Genomic DNA, 25,810 nt, shown 5'->3' with positions numbered 1-25,810 from the left:
TTGCACGTCAGGCTTTTCATCTAAAAAATTTCCGATGTTTTCGATTGGATCGCCTATCCCGAGGCGGTGGTTTAGTTTTGTTTGTCTCATCAAAAATCTGTCATAGAGCTACTATAACAGACCAGATAATGTCCCCAGACTGTGACATCTTAGCGCTGGATATAATACTCCCTGGTTGCACACCTTTTTCTATAATTAACTCGTACTTCCCCGCTGGAGTGCAAGATACCCGCTATATGGTTACCTCTATTGCACGCAGTCAGAAGAACATCCTACTGGTGGGAGATTTTAAAGCTCATCAGGTATCGTGGGGTTTGCGAACGGACACTTGTGGCAAACGCTTGTGGGATTGGGTCTTAACGAATCAGTTCTCTTGCCTAAATTCGAGAACACATATTTTTGTACGGGATCAGTCGCGATCAGCCCTAGATCTTACGTTTGCTACCTCGAGCATGTCTGTCACCTCCTGGAAGACTGTAGACTCCTGAACTAACAGTGATCACCTCCCTATAATTTTTGAACTGCTTACCCCGTTAACTAGTTTAGATAGTAATGTGCGCACTTTTGTTAATTACGAAAAATTTAAAAATGCATTAAAATCAGCTTTACACGCTCAGGAGGGCATGGAGAGGGATATTAAAGCAATGAGCCTATGTTCCATTCTAAAACATTCATAAAAATAACTCAGTTTGTTGTGCAATCTAATAAGGGTGGATCATATTGTCCCTGGTGGAATTGTGACTGCGAGCGAGATTTTAGGCGCAGAAAACCAGCGTGGAAGAAACTTTTATTCAACAAAAGTCCTGTTAATTGGGCTGGTTATACATATATAGCTACTACATTTAAACGAACAGTCTAAAAAGCTAAGGAGGATTACGATTCCAAGCACTACACATACCTTTCGAAGTCTTGCAATAAAAAGGCCCTGTTTAAATTTCTTAGATCTCGTAAAGTTATACCGGCGCCCGTGAATGTCGATTCTGTCGTTATAACTACAAAAGAAGTATCGGAATCACTTGAGAAAATTGCTCACGGACTTGCGCGATGTTTCAAACATAAATTGCCCTTAAGCCTAAAGAAACCTCCCTTGGCAGACGACTTTGAGATAGTAACAGCGACAGAGATTGAACGCATTATTAGTTCGCTGCCAGCGTCATCCCCCGGTCCAGATGGAATTACAACAGGAATTCTAAAAGTTTTATTTGATTATGCGCCTCAGGACCTCCTAAACATAATAAATTTCACCCTCAAGAATGCATGGGTTCCAAGACAATGGAGAGTAGCTAAAATTATTCCACTATTAAAGAAAAAATCAGCTGGACTTGACTTAGACAACATAAGACCAATTTCTCTTACTTCCAATGTCGTCATATTAATAGAAAGTTTTTCACGGCCGTATAACAAATTTTATGGAGGATGACACTCTTCTCAGTCCTTGCCAAATTGGATTTCGTCCCGGCCACTCCATATGGTGCGCCCATGCAGACTTAAGAGAGCCGCGTTAAACTTGCTCGCCGCAAGCGAGAGTATGCAGCTTTGGTGACGCTAGATGTATCAAAAGCATACGACTCTGTAGAACATTGTATTCTATTCAATAAACTTCAGTCTACGAATTTTCCAAAATATATAACCCCTTGGATCTATGAATTTATAAGAGATAGAGAGCTTTATTGTTACCAACACGGTATTTCGACGTCCAAACAGAAGCAGACAAGAGGTGTACCACAGGGTTCCGTTCTTTCCCCTATATTATTTAATATTTTGCTAAGCACAATTCCTTTGTGTCCGGAAGTACATGTTTATGTTTACGCGGACGATATCGCATTTTTTACGTCCGCAAATAATATACATTCACTACAACAGTCGTTGCAGAATTACTTAGGAATGCTAGAGACATGGCTAGAGGGGTTATGCATGTCGTTAAATATTAGAAAAAGTGCGGTATTGGTATTCCCATTAACTGCACAGGTGCACATATCTTTACAATACCCACAGGAAATCATTCCTCAAGTTGACGAAGTCAAGTACCTTGGCGTCATTTACGATGGCAAACTCACCTGGCGCAGTCACATTGAACATATTAAAACAAAGGTAGAACGAGCCGTAGCTATGCTCCGCCGGCTCAGCCGCCGTCGCTCTGGACTACGCAGGGATACCTTACTGATGATCTATAAAATGTATGTTCGGCCCACATTAGAATTCGGCTGCGTGATATTTTCCGGTGGCTCCGCCTACAAAATTAAACCATCTTACTTTTAGAAAAAGAACCTCTACGGTCATGCCTTGGGCTACCTAGATTTGTTGCCAACGCTGTTTTATATCAGGAAGCTCATATACCCACCCTAGATTGCAGATTCCGCATACTTACGGTTCAGACATTTTTAAAAATTTATGACTATTTAACAAGACGTACGCAATATGCTTTTATCACTGAACCTGCTGAGTTTTTCCAAGTATCGTGGCCGAGATTCCACAGTCCTCAGATAGTATTCGTACAAGCACAGTTACGGAAACTGGATGTATCCACACGCCAAGTTCAGCATTCAAATGATGTCTTTACAGACCTCAAAATTGAGTTCGAGGACATATTTCCTAATCATGCTAAACTATTACCAAGGCAAGATTTAATTAATATCTTACACGGCCACCTGCACCAGCTAACCACTGACAACGTAATAGCTACTGACGCTTCTGCTTGCAATGAGAAGGCAGGAGTGGGGATCTTCTCTGAATCTCTTCAATGGTCCTACTCCCTTCGCCTTCCCGACTTCGCACCTATATTTCAGGCAGAATTATTAGTGATTATATTAGCATTACGAAACCTCCCCAAAAAACACCCATTAGCTGTTATCGTGACCGACTCGCTATCTGTATGCACAGCACTAACTGCATCTTGAAATTCAGCAATTCAAAGAACATTTCGTTCGATGGTACCTCCGTACTTACGAAAAGTATGTTTGCTTTGGGTACCGGAACATCGTGGGTTGCACTTGAATGAAATGGCCGATTCACTCGCACGAGCATCCCTGAACGGCCCTATCATATCTGTTTTCCCGACATCAGCTTATGTCACTGCGGCTAGGTACAGAAATTTCGCTATATCTCAAAATTCTGCAATATCCATGCTAACACCGTCTTCTGAATTCCACGATCTTGGCTTCCCATGGAATATTAACTGGTGTCCTTGAAGGCAACTGGAAGTATCTTTTACAAAATTGAGATGTCGTATACCTCCTCTAAATTTTTACTTACACAGGTCTGGTCTCGCTATGTCCCCTCTGTTTTTTTGCAGTGCACCTGAAACTATCGAACATTATTTTCGCTCATGCCGCCGCTTTCTAAGACAAAGAAAAATATTAGATTACTCATTTACCAAATTTGGCCTATCGCTAACCTCAACAAGCATTCTTTCTTTTGGAGCAACTTCACTGGGAACCAGCCACAGGGATGCTTTTCTTGCAGTTTACAATTTTATGAGAGAGACAAAAAGAGCACCTTGCTGATTTTCTACAATTGTCCATAGTTTCTATTATTTCATTTCTTTACGTTAAATTATTTTATCAAAATTCTTACCAATATTTTCATTGCAAGTCTAAATTACAGTTCTATCGTCCCACGCTCCACTATTCAAATCTAGTTTCTCTATACTTCTAACCTTACGGAAAACCGCCTGCTTCTTGGCCAATCTCCCATAGTGGGTACGCGCCACTGTCTGGGACACAAGACAAGACAAGGCAAGCGCCAGAATGGAGCGCGGCTGCAGTACATGTATGCCTCATACCTTAACCGTTTCGGTGGTAGCAATACGGCTTGTCGTTACGCTTCCTCTGTGCTAATCACAATAGCGTTGACAGCTGGCTCTCGCCCGTAATGTTTTGACATTTACCTTTCTTCTCTGTTCACTATAGATTAGTCTCAAAGTCATTCTCTAAATATTTTTAAATGGCTTTCCATCTCATTCTTTTTTGCCTCATTCAGTATCTTGTTTTAGTTAGTCTGACTGCTCAGTCGCCCACAGCTCCTTTTTATTCGATCTTTATTAGTGTGTTTTTCTTTTTTTTTCTAGAATCCTTTTTATAGCTAGGATAAGTATTTCTTTTAAGTCGCCTCCTGCCGCCTGGTTGTTTGCCTACGGGCCTTAGTGGGGTATGCGCTAATCATATCTAGTGCGTCGAGAACGAAGAATCTTCCGGCATGGAATCCAGCCTGTGGCGCCGGTATCTACTTGTGGACCTTGAGACGAGCGACTACTTTGACTGCGCCGATGTGATTGGTGACGGCTTCTTCCAGGGCAAGGCCATGCTCCTATGCGTGATCTCCCTCGCTATCCTGCACTCCCACACCCTGGCGTTCGCGCTCATCTCGTTTCCGGTCGACCACTGGTGCAGACCTCCTGCATATCTCGACAACATCACCGAAGTGGCATGGAGGAACGTTGGCATACCGCAGAACGCCAACGGGCAGCCAAGTTCCTGCCGCATGTACAACGCATTGAACAGTACCGCAGACACGATCGCCTGTGACTCGTGGGACTACAGCGCAGATCGTGCCGCCTCGACCATCGTGAGCCAATGGGATCTGGTGTGCCACCGAGCTTGGTTGCTCTACGCTGCCAAGGCGGCACACCTGTTCGGTGCCGCGCTTGTAACGACCGCCGCTGGCTACGTCGCGGACCACTTGGGCCGGAAGCCCGTAGTCAACGTTGCGACCATAATGCTCCTTCTCGCTGGGTGCGCACTGCAATTCGCGGATTCGTACGTGATTTACTTGGCCATGCGATTCGTCCTGTATGGCGCCGCGAGCACCCTGTTTGTTGTCACAAACGTGATTTTTTTCGAGGTGAGCCCGCACAGCTGCAGAACCCGCCGTCTCAGTATGGCCGCAGTGCTGGCGTTCGGGCCCTGCGTGCTTCTCTTCCTTCTGCTACGCGACACCCGTCTCAACTGGAAGCAGCTTCAGATGGCTATGGGCTCGCCCACGGCACTTGCGCCGCTGTTCTTTCTGCTCGCAGTGGAAAGCCCCCGGTGGCTGGTAGCCACCAAGCAGTTCGACCGGGCCAAGGTGGTAGTCGCAGCAGCTATTAAAACCAACGGCTTCGGTAAGCCGGCCGACGCAGTTGCCGCACTTAGAAGGCTGAAGAGCATGGCAAGCTCCAAGGTGGACTCTCTGAAAGTCACGGTACTGGCTGTGCTACGCGTCGCCCTGGTTCGGCACCGTGCCACCACTGTCTTCGCGAGCTCGTTCGCGGCCACCTTCGCGTATTACGCCCTCACACCGACCACGGCACTAACTCGGGCGTGGGGCGGCCCGGTGTCGCTAGTTGCAACGACGGCGGCGTTCCTCCTCTGTTTGCTCGTCTTCAACCATGTCTCGAGGCTCCTCATGGTGAGCGTGAACCTTTCGGCGCTGGCGTGCTGTAGCTGCCTCGCTTCGCTGATGTTTCGGATTAGACAAGAGATGATGGGCCGCGTCTTCCTGGTGTTCGCCCGAGCCTTCTCCGTGACCGCAATGATGGTGAACTACATTTACGTGCTCGAGCTTTTCCCCACGCCGATACGAGGCGTGTTTGTCTGCGCGTCGTACGCGTGTGGCCGAATCGGAGCCGCAATCGCCGCCGTGCTGGAAAGCGTTAAGTACCGTTTCTTTTTTCCTTTTCACATTTCGCGTGGCATGACACGACAATATTGGGCGCTTAGATGACCTTGGTTCTGATCACTTGTGCTAGCTCCGCGCACAGCGAGCTGTCACGTCTATGAATACGCTCTCTGTGCGCCTAATGCAGACGGGCAAGCTCCATATAGAGACACGACCAGTAGCTCCGTAAGGCGCATGAACCCATTCTGCTAGTGAATCCCAACTGCGGTTGCTTCGAGTGAATAGGGAAACATAATGCGGTACCCGTGGCTTCCGCTTCAACGTCAGTTGTAGTGATGGCTGCGCTGTCACTCGTTTACCACCAGTACCTACTGGAACTTCAACTGGAACGTTAGGTATGAGCGAATAGTGCGTCCAATTTATGAGATCGTTCCGCGATTCCGGCGTCCGAGGCCGAACGAGACGCGTCTGCATAGCAACAACGGGATGTTTGCTAATAATGAACTGTCTTCGCTTGGATACGTTTGGCATGAAACACCAAACGGGGCCCTGTTCTTTAACGTCTTTCTTACGTCTGCGTTCGCATATGATAAACTAAAGGTGTTGAAGGTTCGCCACCCTAACGCCCTGCAAAGGTGCTTACGTTTAACGTACGTAACGCGACAAACGCTACTCTAAAACTGTCTCTTAATGTCAAAGCACTAAATGGCTCATGAGACGCAAAATTTGGCTTTGGCGGTGTGACCACACGATAGTACAGAAAGGTACCAAACCTCCACTGCATCTGCTATTAATTAAGGCGAAGTTAATCGAGGCACAGTTAAGACAGTTCATTAAGGCACTCGAGCCCGCGACCTTTAGTGGTAGTCGCACCGACGGCCATTGGCCGGAGTCGAGCCCACGATGTTTGGTGTTAAAGCAAGCTTAATTAGGGTACACTTAATTAGGATGTAGTTAATTAAGGAACTCCAACTCACGATCTTTGGTGCGAGTCGAAACCACGTCATTTGTTGCTAACTAAGGCACAGTGAATTAAGGTAGGGTTAATTAAGATAGTCAAACCCATTACCTTTCTTGAGAGTCGCACACTCGGCCTTTGGGGGAGTCGAACCCACGACCTTGCTTTGTGGCATGTCTAATCATTGAGCGGTGGTCGCAATGCTTTCGCATTCTTCTGCGTAGGGATAACTAGCTGCCCCATGACTTCTTGACTCTTAGTTTCAGAGGAAGTCTTAGCTCCGGGCCTCCTATTATGGGGAAGGAGAAATCGTTTTTCTCGGCAACCACTGCACCAGATTTGATCAGATTTGTTGTACTTAAAAGAAGTTAAAATATAGCGATTGTTGGTTGCAATTTTTTTATTTGGGTCCTAAATTTTCTATTGAATATGGTCAAATATTGCCAATTTTTAGGGAACGAAACAATGAAGTTTACAAATCTCCAACTCAGCAATGAAACAGAATTGCACAATTCTGTAAATGTCACCTAATAGTACATCTAAAGCGAATAAAATTGACATATTATTCATGGCTCTAAAATAAACCACTACTATGTGAGTAGAACGTTTACCAAACCAAAGCCATGTAACAAATTGACATAAGGCATAAATTGACGGATAAAATTTGTCCACTTTGGATGATCTAACGGATGTAGTTTACACAACTGAGTTTTCTATTTAGGTGTAAAACTATGGATCTGCAAACTTCTTGCTTCTATTATTTTCAAACCTACCAATTTTCGAAAATGACATTAGGAAACTGCAGACCCTAATCAAAATTTCGCTTCCAACAGTCACTAGAGTTTAACTTTCTAAATCAGATGCAACAAACTTCATTAAACTCGGTGCAGCGGTCATCAGAGAAAAGCGTTTCTGCGTTTTACATGAATTTTATTAGGCGGTATCGGAGATTGGCCCGAGCTAAAGCCTTCTCTTGACGTAAACAGCATTCCTCGGCAAATGCGCGCGTCTTTCTTTCGTGCCTCACTGGCCATTTTGTCAGAACCACTGCCGTGGTCACCCGCTATGGACTTACAATCAAGTGCAAAAGCTTAGCTTCTGTTTACTATAAGGAACAAGATACTTGAATATCAGCAGAGCCGTATTTTGACAGTCGTATTCTCTACAATCGTTCACATGCATGTCATCAATCAGATGATCGATAAATCTGCAGAAAACAATCAACCTCTTTATATGACTTTCATAGATTATGAAAAGATATTTGATTCAATAGAGATACCAGGGGTCACAGAGGCATTATGTAATCGAGGAGTACAGGAGGCATAGGTGAATATCTTGGAAAATATCTAAAAAGGTTCCACAGCTACCTTGATTCCCCACAAGTAGAAATATACCTATAAAGAAAGGGGTCAGGCAAGGAGACATAGGCTGTCCAATGCTATTCACTGCATGCTTCAAAGAAGTATTCAAGCTATTAAACTGGGAAGGCCTAGGAGTGAGCATCAATGACGAACATCTCAGCGACCTTCGGTTTGCAGATGACATCGTCCTGCTCAGCAACACTGGGGACGAGTTACAACAAATGAGGGAAGACCTTAACAGAGGGAGTGTAAGAGTGGGGTTGACGATTAATATGCAGAAAACAAATATAATGATCAATAGCATGGCAAGGGAACAAGAGTTCTGGATCGCCAGTAAACCTCTAGAGTCTGTGAAGGCGTACGTTCACATAGGTCAATACACACAAGCGACCCTGATCATGAGAAGGAAAATAGGTTGGTGTGCATACGGCAGACATTGCCACATCCTGACTGGAAGCTTATACCGCTATCATTGAAAAGAAAGATGTACAATCAGTGCATTCTACCGGTGCTAACATATGGGGCAGAAACCTGGAGGTTGACAAAGAAACTCGAGAACAAGTTAAGGACCGCGCAAACAGCCATGGAACGAGAAATGTTAGGCCTAACGTTAAGAGACAGGAAGAGAGCGGTTAGAATCGGAGAGCAAACGACTATTGACGATATTCTAATAGTCATTAAGAGAACAAAAATGGCGCTGGGCAGGTCATGTAATTATGCGCAGGTTAGATAACCGGTGGACTTTAGAGCTACAGAATGGATGCCAAGAGAAATGAAGCGCAGTCAAAGGCTGCAGAAAACTACGTACGGTAATGAAATTAGGAAATTCGTTTCCGCAAGTCGGAGCCGGTTGGCGCAGGACAGGGGTAATTGCGAGATCCCTGGGAAAGGCCTTCGTCCTGCAGTGGATATGAAATAGGTTGAAGATGATGATGATTATGTCAGTGATATTTCTTAGCCTTTCTTAATACGCTATTGAAAATTCTTCATTCGTGAAGTTATTCGAAGCTTTTCATTTCTATCCTTTTCCTGTACCATGTCCCGGCGAAGTAGAAATTTCGCACCTGGAATTTTCGTACCACCAAATGCGGCGTAACACGCAGTGAAGCTCCGGACGTTTCCACTTGAACATGTTCGCTATACGTCGAGAGGGAACTCTAACTTCAGGGAAAACGTGGTAGGCACTGCCACATCGCCTTCCCGCTTTGCTTTGTTCAACCGGAACCAGCGGAAAATGCACGCCAGAAGAAAAGCTTTAAAACCGGAGAACACTGCTTTCTTTTCTTTCTTCTTGCGCACTCTTCGTTCAGGTAATTGTCGCAACGAATTGCGATCATCGCGACTGCAGTATACAGCCCAAAAATAAGCTCTGCTTGCTTTCTTTTTTTTATTGCGACAGTAACTATATGGACACTCCAGTCGCATTCCTGCCGTAGGCATCGCCATCGCCGTGAGGTTCCCTATGAATTCCAAGGGTCATAAAGCCGCCGCGCGCCGTATCGACGTCCGCAGGCCAAGTTTCATCCTAGACGCAAGCGCTCGTTTCTCCCCTGGCGGCACGATTTCATTTCCAACGGGTGTAGGTTTCCGCCACCGCTTCCCTTCACGATCGCGCCCGCGTTCAGTTCGAGCTGCGCGCGAAACATCTCTTGTTTGCGAGGGCACCTCTTCGGATGACTGGAAATTAATATTGTGTTGTTAGCTCTCACGACAGCAATGTAAACCCGAAATGGTTGAGGCCAGCAGTGAAATTCTGCCTATTCACAAGAAAATGGTATGAAAAAAGCAGACGACAGACACGGATTAGTGCGGTGCGCCGAACGAAGTAAAGAACCGGCAAACGAAGCGAGCTCATTCATTGATCACTCCTTAGTGTATGATGGTTTTTATATCTAACCCACATGAATTTAATAATTACTCGGTATATAATCCTTTTATTCATACAAAAACTTTAAGCTGTTGGACCAGCGCTTGTCTTGTCTTCTTTCTCTTGTTTCGTTTGTGTCTGCACTGCCCAAGAATGTAAACCACTTCTGTTGTATGCGCTAGCAGTGGCCGAAGTTCACGGGTGCCGACAAATTGAATATGTGCACGATGCATTGAAAATGACCGGAGTTTATTCCTGCAACACCACTGCACCGATCGATCGAGTTACTGGACGATACACGCCCGCGTCTTGGTCGCGCCGGCATTGCTGAAGCAGAAATGATTAATAATACTTTTCAACTTCCGCCTCTTGAGCACTGTTAAAAAATGGCCCAGCTATTTACATTGCGGCCTCTAATCTATATTGTAGTGGACGTACTAGTTAAAGCTGTGTGCGCATGTCGTACTTGTGCTATGCAGCGATATATTTTGTTTATTTCCGCACAGTGTCGATGGAAGTCCGTTGGCGCCATCAGAGACCACACAGATTTGTAGCAAACATTTTGTGAGAAACTGCAAAAATGACTTTAGCTCGTATGTGCCGCATCGCATGTGCCGGCGATTTTTCCGGCGGCACATACGATGTCGTTTCCAATTACCTGCTCAGCGTCATTTACATGGCTAAGCAGACGCTGCGCTTTCGCCGCATGGCAGTCATAAAAATAATCGTCAAGCGTACCGATCTTCTTGAAGGCAAATAGAAGCGTGTACAGTCTGTTTCACACTTAGGGGAAAACTCGGAACGTATTGCATCGCGATGCGGCAGGTAATTGAGTCGTGCGGCGGCAGCAGCTCGATGAGGCCCAGACGCTCGAGGGGCGGAGACGTGATCTGCGTCGTCTGCTACGGCGGCGCGCGCAGGCTGCATTGTCGGGAAGCGTGCTACTGTCAGGGGCAGTGCACCGATTTCATCGGTACTGCGGGAACTGAGCTGATATTCGTTACTAAACGTTGTGCGACGCCAAACTCTGAGCATTCATTGGCGATAATGGAGTTCCACAAACTTCTTTTGACAGCATGCTTCGTTTGTTTTTTCGAAAGGCCGGGGTACTGAGCGCATGTACGTATATTTCTTCACTGTGTGTGCTACCGTAATAAACAGTGACAAGACGCACCAAGATGTGCGCGCAACGTGCTCAGTCTTTATTTGACTCGAAAGGAAAACAAAGCACTCAACCATGATAATTATGGGGGTCGAACATAATGAAACAAACGGATACGATTAAAGGAATGTTTTGGTTTTAAGTTAAGACAATGAGCTGGAAGTGATTTTTCTCGACAATCATTCACTACACCAGACAGACCCTGCCCGCCGGCGGAGAATTGGACACGTCCCGATCCGAACTTCAGTTAGTACCTCGTCATGTCCCCAGCGGCAGCGATGACAGCGCTCATCCTGGAAGGCAGTGAAGTGTAGAGTGACTTGATCAGGGATGCGCTCATTCGTAGCACGCCTCAGTCGCTGACGATGGTGGATCGAAGGCTATCCTCGGGCGACTGATAGATGGGATGGTGCGCCAGCGATACTTTCAACGAGCCCCAAACATTTTAAATGTTGGCACCCGGAGATTGTGGCGGCCACTCCAAAATAGTGACGCCGCGCTCTTCCAGCAGTTCTTCCAGAACACGAGCAGTGTGGATCGGCGGCCTATCGTGTTAGAATATATAGTCGCCTTCCAGCAACGGGCCGTCAAGAATGTATGGAGTCAGTACGTTGTCTTGACTGCCCTGCACCTTTCAGCGATGAACTTTGAGGCGTATGAGTGGGCGTCGCACAACGTTTAGTAAAAGATACCGGCTCATTTCACGCAGTAACGATGAGATCAGCGCACTGAAACTGACAGTAGAACGCTTCCCGACAATGCGGCCAGCGCGCTCCGCCGTAGGAGACGACGCCGTTCAATACCCCGCCCCTCGAGCACCTGCGCCTGCGCGAGCTGCTGCCGCCGCCTGACTCAAGCGCTCGCCGCATCGCGATGCAATGCGCTCCGAGTTTTTCCCTAAGTGTGAAACAGACTGTACATCGTGCTTCGGAATAAAACGCCCACGCACACGCACGTAGGCACACACCGCGCGCCATACGAAACGTGCCCAAACACGCGCAGTGCAAGAGGCAATCAAGGCGGTGTGAACGAGAGATGGGAGAGGCGTACCACCCGCTAGTTGAATTTTGCCCCGCATGCGGCGCTCTCAGCGCCGGGGAGGCAGCGCCGCTCGCGGTGCCGTTCTTTTCTACCGACGATCGCGGGTCAATCTCGCGCACGCAAGCGACGAAAGTGGGAACGAAGCGCGCCGCCTTCTGTCGCGCGCAAGACTCCGATGGAAGGAGGAGAGGGGGAAGCCCAGCCGGCACGCGTTTTCACAATTGCTAGTGGGTACAGCGGGGCATGGGTGCTTTTGACGGCGCTCGACGTTTCTGCGCAGGCACGCGTAAGAGCGGGCGCGAGAGAAAAAATCTGGGGGCTTTTGTTCCTTGAATATATGACGCAGCCTTGGCACTACGGAGGAGGTTTCTTAGCGCGCGTTGTATTCGTTTGTCCCCTAGGCATGCCGGCATTGCGGAGTGCGGTTGAGCGCTCCACCGCTGGCTGCCCGCACGGTGAGGCAGTGGGCGTGGACGCCGATTGGTGATCACTGTGTCTGAAGGGGCAATGTTCTCACTGTTGTTGTATAAGTCGTGGGTCGCTTTTTTCGTCGCGACGATAGATCTGATTTTTTACATGCACTGCTCCAGGAGGGCACATGTAACCGGCAAACGGAGGCCTCAGGAGAGCACCTGAGGTTATATTAAAGCAGGCGGCGCAGGTTCTCCGGGGCACCCAAGCGGTAGCAGAGGGATCAAAGCGGGAAGCAGGGCGGCCCGTGGGTTGGGGCCGCGGAGGCCGAAGCGTGCCAGGGGGTGTTCGCATAAAAAATTGGCTATCCGCGATAGCGGACAGCCGATCTTATACTCCTCTGGCACGCGCGGGGTAGTTTTAACAGTGACGAGTGTCGGCGGGAAAGGGTTTCGTTGAAGAGTGGCACCTACGTACATATTGCAAGGCACTGAGTGACTAAGTGAGTCCAAATGTAGGTTTCAAATCGTGTTTCCTCAGAACACCAGGCCGATGCTCTCATCATTCGGCCATATGGTTGACGCAGTGACCCAGCCTGGCGGTAAAACAATTAGGTACCAACATAGGTCAATATATAGCCCCCGGAAATTTCATGAAGCATCCTAAGAATGCTAATGCATTAAAATGCTTCGTTTTTGCTAACTGTAGCATTAATGCCTGACAAAGAGTATTTGTAGAGATGAGTTGTCACGTGTTTTGTAGCAGCTTTATTCGCCTCTACACGTTGTGAGTGATTTTGCTTGACTAAATAGAAAAGCTTTGTGTAGAAGGATATCATTGCTTGTGTTGAACGTTCGTAAAAGTTTAGCAGAAACATTCAAAACTTTGGGCTGCCAGACAAAAAAATCCCAGATTTTCCCCAAGGTTTTCATCTGAAACATACCACCCGATCTTAATGATGATGAATATAGTGTTTTGTGGCGCAAGGGCCAAGTATGACCAAGGAACACTAGGCCAATGGTAATGAGTTCAAAGTGAAGCGATAAATTACAAGCAGTGGGTATGACAGGGCTGTAAAGGGGCTTAAGAAACGGTCGTGGCAAAGTGCGTGAAAGCTACATGCAATAAAACGATGACAATGACAACGAAGCGTGCCAAGGACGCGAAAGATACATTGTGAAGAATTGCAATGTGCTAAAATTGGTCGCAGGCTAAGAATTACGAAAAGCGCTACAGCCGTAAAAGAGCTCTTGAAGCGCAAGGACCTGAAGGCGTGCGTTGTACACGGAATACTATCACAGCAACATCCTCTGGAGAGAGGATGCGCTACGAAACTATTGGGCTATTAACATGCAAGACTACATAGTTCAAGAAACGTGCGACAGCTTTCGTGGTAAAAAGGGGTTCTTTACCAAGAAACATACCGCGGTGTAGAGGGAGACAATAGCGGTATGCTAGAGGAAATGTTTCCTTCTTTCCCTTTCGGCTTCGCGACACTCCACAAGAACGTGCAGGACGGTGAGCCTCTCACCACATCTACTAGAGGTTCAATGCCAGTCAATAGAAAATTGTGAGTTCCATATGTGTGTCCTATTCCCAGTCGACAGAATAGGACATCATTTCTTCGTGTTTTTGTAACAGAGGGCCAAAAACCTAACTATGGCTTAATCAAGTGAAACTTATTTGTTTCAATGGCCTACAAGCGCTTCCAGTAGCTGAGCAGTTTCGTTCGCCAAAAGGGCTTGAGATTTGTGGTAGGAATAGATCAATAGCTTGTGATGTAATTGATGTGGCCATTTGGTCAGCTAGCATATTACCCTCGATGCATCTATGGCCAGGAACCTAGCACATTCTCACACTCTACGAGATGAATAAATATTGCACAAGTAAGAGTAAAGAGAAATGAAAACAGGATTTTTGTGCTTTCTGAAGGACATTAGGGCTTTTACAACACTTAGCGAATCCGTGAAGATTATTGCGTTCTCCAGGTTAATTTCTTTACGTGTTTAACCGCAGACAGTACTGCATAGGCTTCTGCAGTAAAGATACTTGTATGGGGGTTCAATACATCTGATTCCGAGAAAGAGGCACCAACAGCCACGTAAGGCACGCCAGCACGCGACGTTGATGCATCGATGTAGATTTCTGAACAAGAGTACTTCCATTGGAGTTCATGGAAATGAATTCGAATTTCTAGCTCTGGTGCGTATTTTGTAACTCTTACGAAATACATTGAATCACCTGCCACTCCCAAGACGGTTACTGCTTCGCTGGAGGCATTAAGCGGTGTTCAAAGAGTGTGAAATCCATTTCCATGCTAAGCTCCCTAATACACACTGAAGAAGGCTGTCTCACAGCGGATGGATTATGGGAAAGAGCAGTGCATGTCCAGTCGTTAATGGTTTTAGAACACGGATGTTCAAGATTAGAATGCACTTTAAGGAAATATGTGAAGCTGATGTATGATCTTTGCAGATGGAGTGACCACTCATTCGGTTCTACATATAAGCTTTCAATGGGGCTTGTTCTGAAGGCGCCTGTGGCCAGAAGGGTATCCAGATGATGGACGAAATCCAACATCTTTAGTGCGCTCGGGGGGTCAGAGTTGTATACTGTGGCATCATAGTCCAACCATGATTCAATGAGGCTTTTGTAAATATTCATTATACATTTCCTGCCACTACCCCATGTTGTGTGAGATAGTATTTTCAGTAAGTTCATTGTTTTGAGACATCTCGCCTTGATATATTTTATGTGTGAGATGAAAGTAAGCTTAGAGTCAAGTATTAAACCTATATATTTTTGTTGTCCACACGGTTCCACACACGGATCTGGAATCAGGCCTCTCTTTCTTGTAAAAAGAACACAACAACTTTTGTGGGGGTTCACCATAAATCCACTTTTGTCTGTTCACTTAGACACAGTGTGCAAAATAAAATATAGCCGCTGGTAATGAGGCATAGATTGTGTTCATTTTAACGATAAAGAGTGTGCAGCTGAGTACGCATCCCTGAGGTACACCAGATTCCTGTATAAATGGACGCGACAGTGCATTACCTATTTTCACCCGGGATGTACGGTTGTGAAGGTAGCTTTCCATAATCTTTAACATATTGCCACGGATGCCCAGCGCGGACAGGTCGCTCAGGATTCCGTAAAGCCAAATTGTATCGTACGCTTTTTCCATATCGAGAAACGCGGAAAAAAAGAAGGCTTGTTTATCTACGTAGGCGTCGCGAATTTTTGCTTCAATGCGCACCATGTGGTCGGTTGTAGACCCTCCTTCTCTAAAACCGCACTGATATGGATCAAGACGTTTGTATACTCAAGGAAGTGTAAAAGGCGACGGTTTATAATTTCTTTTTCAAAAAGTTTGCATACGCAACTTGTGAGGGCGATTGGGCGGTAACTGGGGGGCCTTGTTTCAGACTCGGAACGACAAGGGATTCTTTTCATGCAGTAGGAAGGTACCCGGCCGCCCATATAGCACTGAAAAGTGCGAGTAGCGTTATTTGAGTATCGCTGTGGAGATGTTTAAGCATGTCGTACATGATCCTGTCCGGTCCAGATGCAGACATCTGACTAGCAGCCAAGGAGGCTGTCAACTCGGCAGTGTTAAAAGGCGGGTTATAGGGTTCGTTCTGTCTACATTCGCGGTCAATGTCCTCGCGTTCTGCTATTTGTTTGCGCTTTAGAAATACCTCGGAAAGTGATTAGAACTGAAAACGCGCTCAAAATGTTCCCCAACAGCATCAGCTTGATCTTTCAAGCTGTTCCTTTCATTCTTCACTAGGAGCAACGGATGAATTTCTTGTCCCTTTAGGCTTAAGCCCGTCCCATAATTTAGCCGCTTGAGTATATGAATTTATACGTGAAAGAAACCTCTGCCAGCTTGCCCTCATTGCCTGTCTTCGCGTTCTTTTTCCCTGAGATTTAACCTGTTTAAATTCTAAGAAATGTTCGGCCGTAGGACATTCAGCTGGTTTGTCCCAAGCTTTAATTTGTCTCCTCGGTGCCTCCCTACAATCGTAATTCCACCAGGGGACCCCTCTTTTCAATGAAGTGCCACTTGTTTGAAGGATGAACTTTTCTGCTGCGTAAATGATAAAAGCGGTAAAATATCATACGGCATGATCCATACTAAATTTACTTATAAAATCTCGTGATATGTAGGAGGATTCTTTAAAGCTTTAAAACATTTCCAATTAGCCTCGCCTAGTTTCCAGCAAGGGACCCACCCGATCTTACCTCCAAGTTTCAAATAACAAACTCGACAGCATATTACGTTCCTGTAACACGCGAAGGCGAAAGCCTGCTGCACACTTGGTAATTCGTCGTCTCTCATCGTCACGTTTCTGCTTTCGCAGTTCGGAGTCTTAGGCGGCGGTTTCACGCGCTCGTATATCGGGGCCAGACTCGCGCCAGAGACGTTTCTCTTCGTCTTTATGTTGCATCCTCTCGGCAGGGTATTGAAACCTGTGCTGTTGTGTGTTGTATGGGCGATTTCGATGAATGTACACACTGGCGCGTCACTTTGCAGACGCGCTTGTAGCCTCCGTATTAAGGGGGATTGAGCCATTGCTTACCCCAGGGGGTAGGAGCCATTGAAAGGATCATGTGTTCTTTTTTTCTACCACTCGACTACTCGCCACGTTTCTGTACGTTGTGTGCGCTATTCCAATGAATGTATGTACTGTACGATTCACTTTGCTGAGTGTTTGTAGTCACTGCATTACGAGAGGGATGAGCCATTGCATGTTTTGCTTGCTTGGAGGGGGGGGGGGTGTCCGTGAGTCATTACTGATGACGATACTTCTTGAGCCATTGAATCAGACGACACGCTTTCCTCAAGTTCGTCGGGGGTATGAGCCACTTACGGCTTTCGCCGTGAAGGGCCCCTGAAGCGGTTCGGAAAAATTTTGTAGAGGCGTAGGGTGCAGCTAAAGTTAATCATTCTCACCACAATTTGTGTGAAACGTCTCATATTAGAGAGCTACAGGCGATTACAAGCTACCCTCCTCCATAGTTATGCATTTTCTCCTCAACCCGTTCGCCAAGAGATCCGGGCTAAGTTCCGCCTTCACTGGCTCTGCGTCATAATGACACGTCGTGTCGTCGACTTCCGGTTTTTTAAGAGCGAGCGCGCGAGGCCTCTCCAAACTCTTCGCCAGCTACTTGGCGGGCGACCCCAAGCAAGAGCTGTCGATGCAGCGTGCGTTGCGATCATTCTGTCGCAGCGCCGAACGTGTCTGGTATTCCGGTAACCACAGGCGAACGAGTTGGGCGTTTCGACGCAACGGTGGAGGCATAAACACAAGCTGTTGAAGGGACTTTAGCGTAGATGACTCAGGCCGACCTCTCCACCTTTCTGCCATTAAATACTATCTCTCTCTCTCTCTCTCTCTAGTGACTCGAGTCGGCGTAAAGGACGTTCGCCGAGATGCGGCACATACCCATTGACACATACGAGTAACTTAAGTTGGCGTAAAATACTTTATTGAAGAACGGCACAAACCTCGTGGCTCATACTTAGAGTCACGTACCCAGTGAGCCAAGTTTGTGTTAAAGAGGTTCATGGAAGTTCGGCACATACCTAGCGATCCAAGTTGCGGTGAGCGAAGTCCATTGAAGAGCGGCATTTATGTAGCGGCACATGGCCAGTCAGAAGCACGGGAAAAGTGCGGCGCGACTAGTCACTCGGCACTTTTCTTTAGTTATGTGGGCTTTCTTGAACGCTCGAAAAAAAAATCGTCTATGCAGCACGTACAGAGCAACAGAAAGACGAACGGGGAATTTCCGTGGTGACCAACAATTTTCTGATTGTCAGTTTCATTCTGATTAAACATTATTTCGGAAGTTATGTTTTAATAATAGTGAATATGTAATTAGGCGAAATACAAACAATACTCTTAGTTGCTCGAAGCGGTGGCCAACAACATCTTGGTTCTCTCCAGCTACCTGGCACTCGCATACTTACAAAGTTAAAATTTTACGGAACTTTCAAAAGTCGGCTGTTGTAGATAACGTAATTTTAGTCCTCGAGCTGCATATTGAGAGAGGCGAGCATTACTTGAAGATAAATCAAAATAATTCTTTAACTAATTATAAAAACCACTAATTACCCTCCTATATAATTTCTTAGTTGATTAGCTAATTTCCTTTATTAGCGAACTATATGTTTCGATTTGTCATGCTAGTAATGTCCGGCATTTCGAGTAATACAGCTCAAGAACAAGAAAATCGCCCTGCCACGGGCGATTTTCTAGAAATTGCGTAAAACTTAAAAATGATCGCATTGTGTACACTTCAGGAGGAAGGCCTCAAAGAACAGTATCTTATCTTGCGTCAGTAGATGCTATACGCTATTATTTGGCAATATATGAAAATTACACTTATTGCGCAGACTCAAGAGCTGCCATAGGCTGCACAAGGCACTTGCGATCAGCATTGAATTAGTTTTATTCGCGTACATCACAGCGGTATTCTTTACGACCATCACTCACATGAGTTATCTATACATAGCGAAACACCCGTCTTGTCCTTAGCAGCGGCATCAAGTTTGGTGATGACATTGGCGAGTTCATCACTGCCTACGTATAGTTTTTTAGTCAACGTAATTTCCTCCCTGTACTTACGTGCTTCCTGAATGTTTGCAACGTTCCACGGCAACAGAGTATCCGCAGTAAAACTGAGACGGTACGAAGACAAATTTATCGATATGATACACCGCACGGATCTGTGCTGCTGCCTTAGCCATCGTTTCTCATGTTTACAGTTCTACGGCGTCGCCCAAGAGGACTCTCTGCTTGGTTTTGTTGTGTTCGTCGTGTTCAACGTGGTGCTCCTGCTGCTCCGCATCAGGGACACCGAGAACGAGGCACCCACAGAGCTGACGATGGCGCAGCCGGTCGCCAAGAGTTCTGCCGCCACCAGCAAGCTGGCGGCCGAGAGCCCTCCGGCAGAACAGCGGCTCGACCTGGACAGGACGGAAGGCGGTGGCGGCGGCGAGGTGGCTCCAAAAGATGAAGCTCTCTCGTGCAGCTGCCCAGACCCTTGCTTCCACACGCTGCCAGTCCAGGACGCGAGTGCCAACAAGGAACTTCCCACGGTCACGATTATCGCGCCAACAACGTCATTCCACTAGCTGCTGCTCGATTTGATGCAATGGCGTTGTTATCGCACTCACCGTTCCATACTTTGCGCACTCAGAGCAAACAGTGTCAGTGCTCTGACGATGCGCTATTGATGTTCCATTTGCAGGCATAAAATGTTATTTTCGACATTAGCGCTTGAAGTCAGTTGGTTAGCTAAACGTGGTTTAGTGGCGCAGAAGCGGCTAAGGCTATGCTGTGCCAAACACGAGGAGTTTTAAAATCCAATCTAGGAAGAAAAAGGCTGTGTTAATCTACCTTTTATGCAAAAAGCCGGTGTCATCTAAAAATTTACGCACGTTAGATAATGGGACTATCGGATCATCTCCAAAAATTGAAGCAGGGCGTAAAGGTATGTGCAGTTGATATAAGTTGTGCAAAAGGTTTCGTCTGTGTACTTAAATATGTGCACATGTCAGTAATATATGCATAACTGTTAGTGGTTCTTGGCATTTCTGGCATGTTGGTGCATCTTCTTTCGTAAGTAAATAATTGTGCGTGAGGCGTGTGTGCCCAATGCGTAGTCGTCATTAAACCACTTCAAAGAACCGCTCCTGGTGTTTACATGACTTTCACTCGCCAAATACGGATTTAGTAAGATGTAGCTTGTTTTCTGCGCAATGGTCCCATTCTTGTTGCCACTTTGACTTTAAGGCCTTCCTAATCGCACGGATACTATCTTTATATGGAAGTGTTGCGTTTGTTATGTCTTTGTACGCTGTCACCGATGCACACTTGTCAGTGCTTCATTACCCGGTATCCCAACATCATGGCTTGGGACCCAGCAGAAACGAATTGATATCCCCGATTTGTTTAGCGCCACGATGTTTAGAATATCCCCTAGCAGGGGTTAACACTCAAATTGCAGATGTAGAGCCTTTAGTGTACTTAAGGAATCAGTGTATATGACCACTTTTGTGTTCGTCAGTGATAATGTCTCTAACTACCAACCATACAGCATAAACTTCAGCAGTGAAAACAGAGCCATGTTTTGGTAAACGAATACTTTTCCCAATTTTACCTTACGTCCCCTTTACCTTACGTCCCCTACACCCACGCCTTCTTTAATTTTAGAGTCATCAGTGTAATATTTCACGCTACTTTTTTTAAACGTCTTTATTTCTGAATTTAATAGGCAAAGCCTTGCCGCAGAAAAGGGGTGCTCAATAGGGGGGGGGAGGGGGACCGCTGCTCTCTTCTGCCTCGAGGTGTAGTCGCGAGGTCGGCTTTGATATTTGTCCTGAAGAGTACGAAACTCTTGTATAGAAGGTTCGTGTTGTATCTCTTTCTTTTTGGATGTGTTAGCGTCCGGTCACATAACCGTGGGAAATCCTTCCACGGGAGCAATCGTTGTGGTTTTTTGGCAACCTGGAGGATGATGACGATGATATGTAGAGCTTAACGGCGCAAGGGCGAAGTGTGGCCAAAGAGCGCCAAGGCAGTGATGATGAGTACACAATCGACTAATGGCTCATGTGACATGGCTGTATAGAGGCCTAAAACGGAGAGCTGTAAATTTCTAAGTGGGGTATGCTATAAGTATAGGATGTGCAACAAGGATGTAATAGCGTAACATGCATAAAAATGGACAGGTGACCGTTGATGACGAGTAGCACAACAGCCTCCGTGGGTCCCTTGAGTACAAGGGCCCAGAGGCATGTGCTATAACAAAGGTTGACATCGCAAGCGCCGCCTTTCGCAAGAGGCCGTGTTACGAATTTCTTGGACAGAAAACGTGGTGCGTGTCAACATCGTTTAAAAAAGCTAAACTAGATTGCATGTCAAATAGCGGTTTTCTTCTGTAGTGTAGGCGTGAGTTGCATTATGGTGATGATATTGTAGCATATGTGTTGCGGTGACGACTGAACTCTGAACAAGTAGGAAAAGTGAGTAACGCTCTGCGCTGCTGTAAGGGAGGTTCATTACATTCAGCGTATAAACTTGGGACAGGTGATGTTCTGTAGGCACCACTTGGCAGTCGCCATCCAAGGCTATGTACTGGATCAAGTCGTCGAGTGTAAGACCGTCTGGCTGGGCCCTAAACTACGCAGCCGTAGTCTAGAATACTGCGCGCAAGAGACCGGTAGATACGTAAAAGACACGTTCGGTCGGAGCCTCTGTGCTTATGATATCAAACTTTGAGGATATTCAATGCTTTATTTGCTTTTATCGTTAGTGTTTTTAAGTGAGCTAGGAAGTTTAGTTTGGTGTCAAAGGTTACTCCTATAGTCTTTTTTTGACCGGGACTATGCATCATTCAATTTTAGGACTGGATCACTGTGTAGCCCTCGTTTCTGAGAACGAAACAGTAACTTTTTTTCTGTGCGGATCAACGGAAAGCAATTTTGTTAGCCTATTGTGTAAGTTTATTTATTGAGATTTGAAGCTGCCTTTCACAGGCTGATAAGCTTAAGGCACCGCAAGCCCCTTCGAGATCGTCTAAGTATACAGAGGGCATAAGAGACGACGGTATATTCAATATTACCTCAGTTCATTTTTACTATGAACAGTGTCGTGCTGAGAGCACAGCCTTGTGGAACGCCATTTTCCGAAAGCGGGGGGAAAGAAGCCGCCACAGATACACATAATAAATTTCGGCAGCGCCGCCAGCCACCCACCACGGAGACAAATGAGGGAACGCTGCAGGGCCTTCAAAGAGGAGGTCCTGCATACGCCAGCTGTATGAGACTACTATAACCAAATATGGTGTACCCAAGGTTGGCTACCACATAAGGTCTAGCTTTCCTGGCCAGAAAATTGGAAGTAAACGGAAATAAGGAGGATAGGAAAGATTAAAAGTGAGGGAGAAAGACAAACATTGGAGAGAAGAGTAGGAAAAGGCAATTACCGATTTCCCACAAGTTTGTCACTCCAGGGGTGCCGTCTACGTGAAGAGGAGGACAAACAGGTGTGCTGCCGCCGCTGAGAGGCCATAAAGCCCTAAATATCTGGCATTGGCACAACCCCCAAGATCCCCTTTTGGACGGACATGGCTAAGCCGCACACAGTTAGACGCAGGAGTGTCAAATCATCGTATGCTCAGGCCCTTCTTGTCGCAACACAGCAAAGTCCGCTGACACAGACGTCCCTGCGGAGCCGAGGATTACGTCAAAGAAGCGTTGCTGGTGACTGCACGACTTCCAATCGCCAAGCAGAGGTTTTGTTGCGTGTAACTTGTTATTTATGCAAGAATAACGTTCAATTCGCCACTTTGATGCCAGGGCCTTACGAATCGCTCCTATACTGTCTTTTTTAAGGAAGCGTTGCGTGCGTTATGCCTTCTTGCGCTGCGATGGCCGCCCGTCTATTTGCTGCTTCATTCTCTCGTATCCCAGCATGGCTTGGGACCCAGCAGAATCGTATGGTTCTGCCATATTTATTATAGAACACCATGTTTAGGATATTTCCAAGCAGAGGCTCGCACACGGAGTTTAAGTTTAGAGCTCTGAGTGCATATAACGAGTCTGTATAAGTGATAGCATTCTTCTGCTTGTCGATGGTAATTATTTTACTGCCTTCCATATCGCGTAAACTTCGCCGGTGAAGACTGAAGAAAACTATTTATTCGAATCCTATTTTCCCAATTTCTCGTTACGGTTCCGACACCCACGTATTCTGGCGTTTTCGCACCACTTGTGTAAAATTCTGCGTCATTTTCATATTTGCCTTAAATAGTGGGGAACCCTTGAAAGATGTGTTCTTGTGGGGTGTCTACTTTCTTTAAATGTGTTAGTGTCGAAATACATACTTGTGTGAGATCGCAGCATGGGGCTATGGCCTCTCAGCAACCTGCAAAACCTCATGGGGAATATATCGTAAGTCTGAAAGTAATCGTCGTGTCGTAAGATAAGCGGCGGAACGATGTTCGGTTTATTTGTCTAGTGTACCCGTGATTTGCCTTGTGTTGCAGTATGTATGTTGCGGTGATGACCGAATTCTCAGTACATAAGAAAGTGTAAGTAGTGTTCTGTAGTGCTGTAAACAGGATGATGATCAATATAGTGTTTTGTGGCGCAAGGTCCAAGTATGACCAAAGAGCGCCAGGCCAATGTGAATGCGTTCAATGTGAAGCTATAAATTGCGAACAAGGGATGTGACACGGCTGTAAAGGGGCCTAAAAGACGGTCACGGTAAAGTGCGTAACAGATGCATGCAATAAAACTATGACAATGACTATGAAGCGTGCAAAGGACGCGCAAGAAACATTGTGAAAGCATTGCAATGTGTTAAAATTCGTCACAGGCTAAGAATTCCAGGAAGCACTACTGCCGTAACAGAGCCCTTGAAGCGCAAGGACCTGAAGGCGCGTGCTATACAAGGACAACTATCACAGCAACATCCTCTGGAGGGAGACTGCGCTACAAAACCTTTAGGCTTATAACGCGCGTGACCACATCTTTCAAGTAAGCTAGGACAGCTTTGGTGGTAAAAAGCGGTTCTTTACCAATAAACATAGCAGGATGAAGAGGGAGAAAGTAGCGGTGTGCTAGAGGAAAATGTTTCCGTCTTTCTCTTTCGGCTTCTCGACACTCCACGAGGACGTGGACGATGGTGAACCTCTCACCACATCTACCACAGGTTGAAGGCTCATTGTCAGTCAATAGAAAATTGTGAGTACCATATGTGTGTCCTATTCTGAGTCGAAAAAATAGGACCTCACTTCTTCGTGATTTTGTAAGGGAGGGCCAGAAACTTCACTTTGGCTTAATCAGGTGGCGCTTATTATTTTTTGGTTGTCCCACAAGTGTTGCCAGATGCTTGAGATCTGTGGTAGGAATAGCAGTAGTAAGATTGATAGCTTGCGATGTAATTGATATGGCCATTTGGTCTGCCAGCATATTACCCTCGAACGATCTATGGCTAGAAACCCGTCATAGTATTACACGTCTACCAGCTGAATACATATTGCACAAGTACCAATAAAGCTGAAAAAAACTGGATTTTTGTGTTTCCTTAAGGACATCAGTGATATTACGACACTTAACGAGTCCGTGAATATTATTGATTTCTCTAGCCTTAATTCCTTTATGTGTTTAACAGCAGACAGTACTGCATAGGCTTCTGCGGTAAAGATACTTGTATGGGCGTTCAATACACCTGTTTCAGAGAAAGGAGCCAAACGCGGCGTAAGACACGCCAACATGATATTTTGATGCATCGGTGTAGAATTCAGAACAAGAGTGCTTTGATTGGAGTTCATCGAAAATCCATCCGAACCTCGAGCTCTGGTGCACATTTTGGAAGTTTTACAAAAGATATATCACGCTCAATCACCTTTCATTCCCACGGAGGTAGCTGCTTCGCTGGAGGCATTAAGCGATGTTCGAAGAGTGGGATATTCATTTCCACGCTAAGCTCCCTCATACGCAGTGAAAACGGCCGTCTCACAGAGGGTCGATTATGGTAAAGTGCCGTGCACGTCAAATCTCTTACGGTTTTAGAACACGGATTTTCAAGGTTAGAGTGCACTTTAAGGAAATATGTGAAGCTGATGTATGATTACTGCAGAAGAAGTGACCATTCATTCGATTCTACATATAAGCTTTCAATGGGGCTAGTTCTGAATTCGTCTGTGGCCAGACGGATATCGAGGGGGTGGACAGGATCCAGCTTCTTTACTGCGCTCACGGCGGCAGAGTTGTATACTATGGCACCATAGTCTAGCGGTGAATGAATGAGGCTCTTGTAAATATTCATTAGATATTTCCTATCGCTACCCCATGTTGTGCGAGATATCATTTTCAGCAAGTTCATTGTTTTTAGACATTGAGTTTTCAGATATTTTATGTGTGAGATGAAAGCAAGCTTAGTGTCAAGTATTACATCTAGAAATTTGTGCTCTTTCTTCATGGGTATTTGCTGCCCACGCAGTTCCACGCACAGGTCTAGAACCAGCCCTCTCTTTCTTGTAAAAAGAACACAAGAACTTTTCTTGGGGTTGATTTTAGATCCGTTTTCCTCTACACACTTGGACACTTTGTTCAAGCCCTGCTGCACATGTCTTTTGCACACTGTGAGGTTACAGGATTTGAAGCCTATTTGAATGTCATCCACATAGACAGAATAAAAAATCGCCGGTGGTAATGAAGCACAAAGTGTGGTCATCTTAACTATAAAGAGCGTGCAGCTGAGCACGGCTCCTTGTGGTACACCAGTTTCCTGTACAAATGAACGTGACAACACGTTCCCTATTTTACTGCGGAAGTTAGGGTTGGACAAATAGCTTTCTATTAGGATTAGCATATTGCCACGGATGCCCATTCC

The 25,810-nt window shown here is 46.1% G+C and overlaps 1 protein-coding gene across 1 annotated transcript; it reads left to right on the top strand.

The window, feature by feature from the left end:
* Nucleotides 1-4,194: 4,194 nt before the first annotated feature.
* On the top strand, nt 4,195-19,539 carry LOC142574905 (solute carrier family 22 member 7-like). Its single transcript, XM_075683900.1, has 2 exons — nt 4,195-5,628; nt 19,171-19,539. Exons 1-2 carry the CDS (start codon nt 4,195-4,197, stop codon nt 19,537-19,539), a joined length of 1,803 nt encoding a protein of 600 aa, XP_075540015.1.
* Nucleotides 19,540-25,810: the final 6,271 nt, after the last annotated feature.

This window comes from Dermacentor variabilis, chromosome 3 (assembly GCF_050947875.1).
Source record: "Dermacentor variabilis isolate Ectoservices chromosome 3, ASM5094787v1, whole genome shotgun sequence".
NCBI classification, from domain to species: Eukaryota; Metazoa; Arthropoda; class Arachnida; order Ixodida; family Ixodidae; genus Dermacentor; species Dermacentor variabilis.
This window is presented reverse-complemented; position numbering and strand designations above follow the sequence as displayed.

Bases quoted from the DNA above. Each gene is read 5' to 3' on its own strand.
- LOC142574905 (XM_075683900.1), top strand. From the start codon at position 4,195: ATGGAATCCAGCCTGTGGCGCCGGTATCTACTTGTGGACCTTGAGACG. The intron at 5,629-19,170 runs GTTAAGTACCGT...TCATGTTTACAG, and splicing joins TCGCCGCCGTGCTGGAAAGC to TTCTACGGCGTCGCCCAAGA.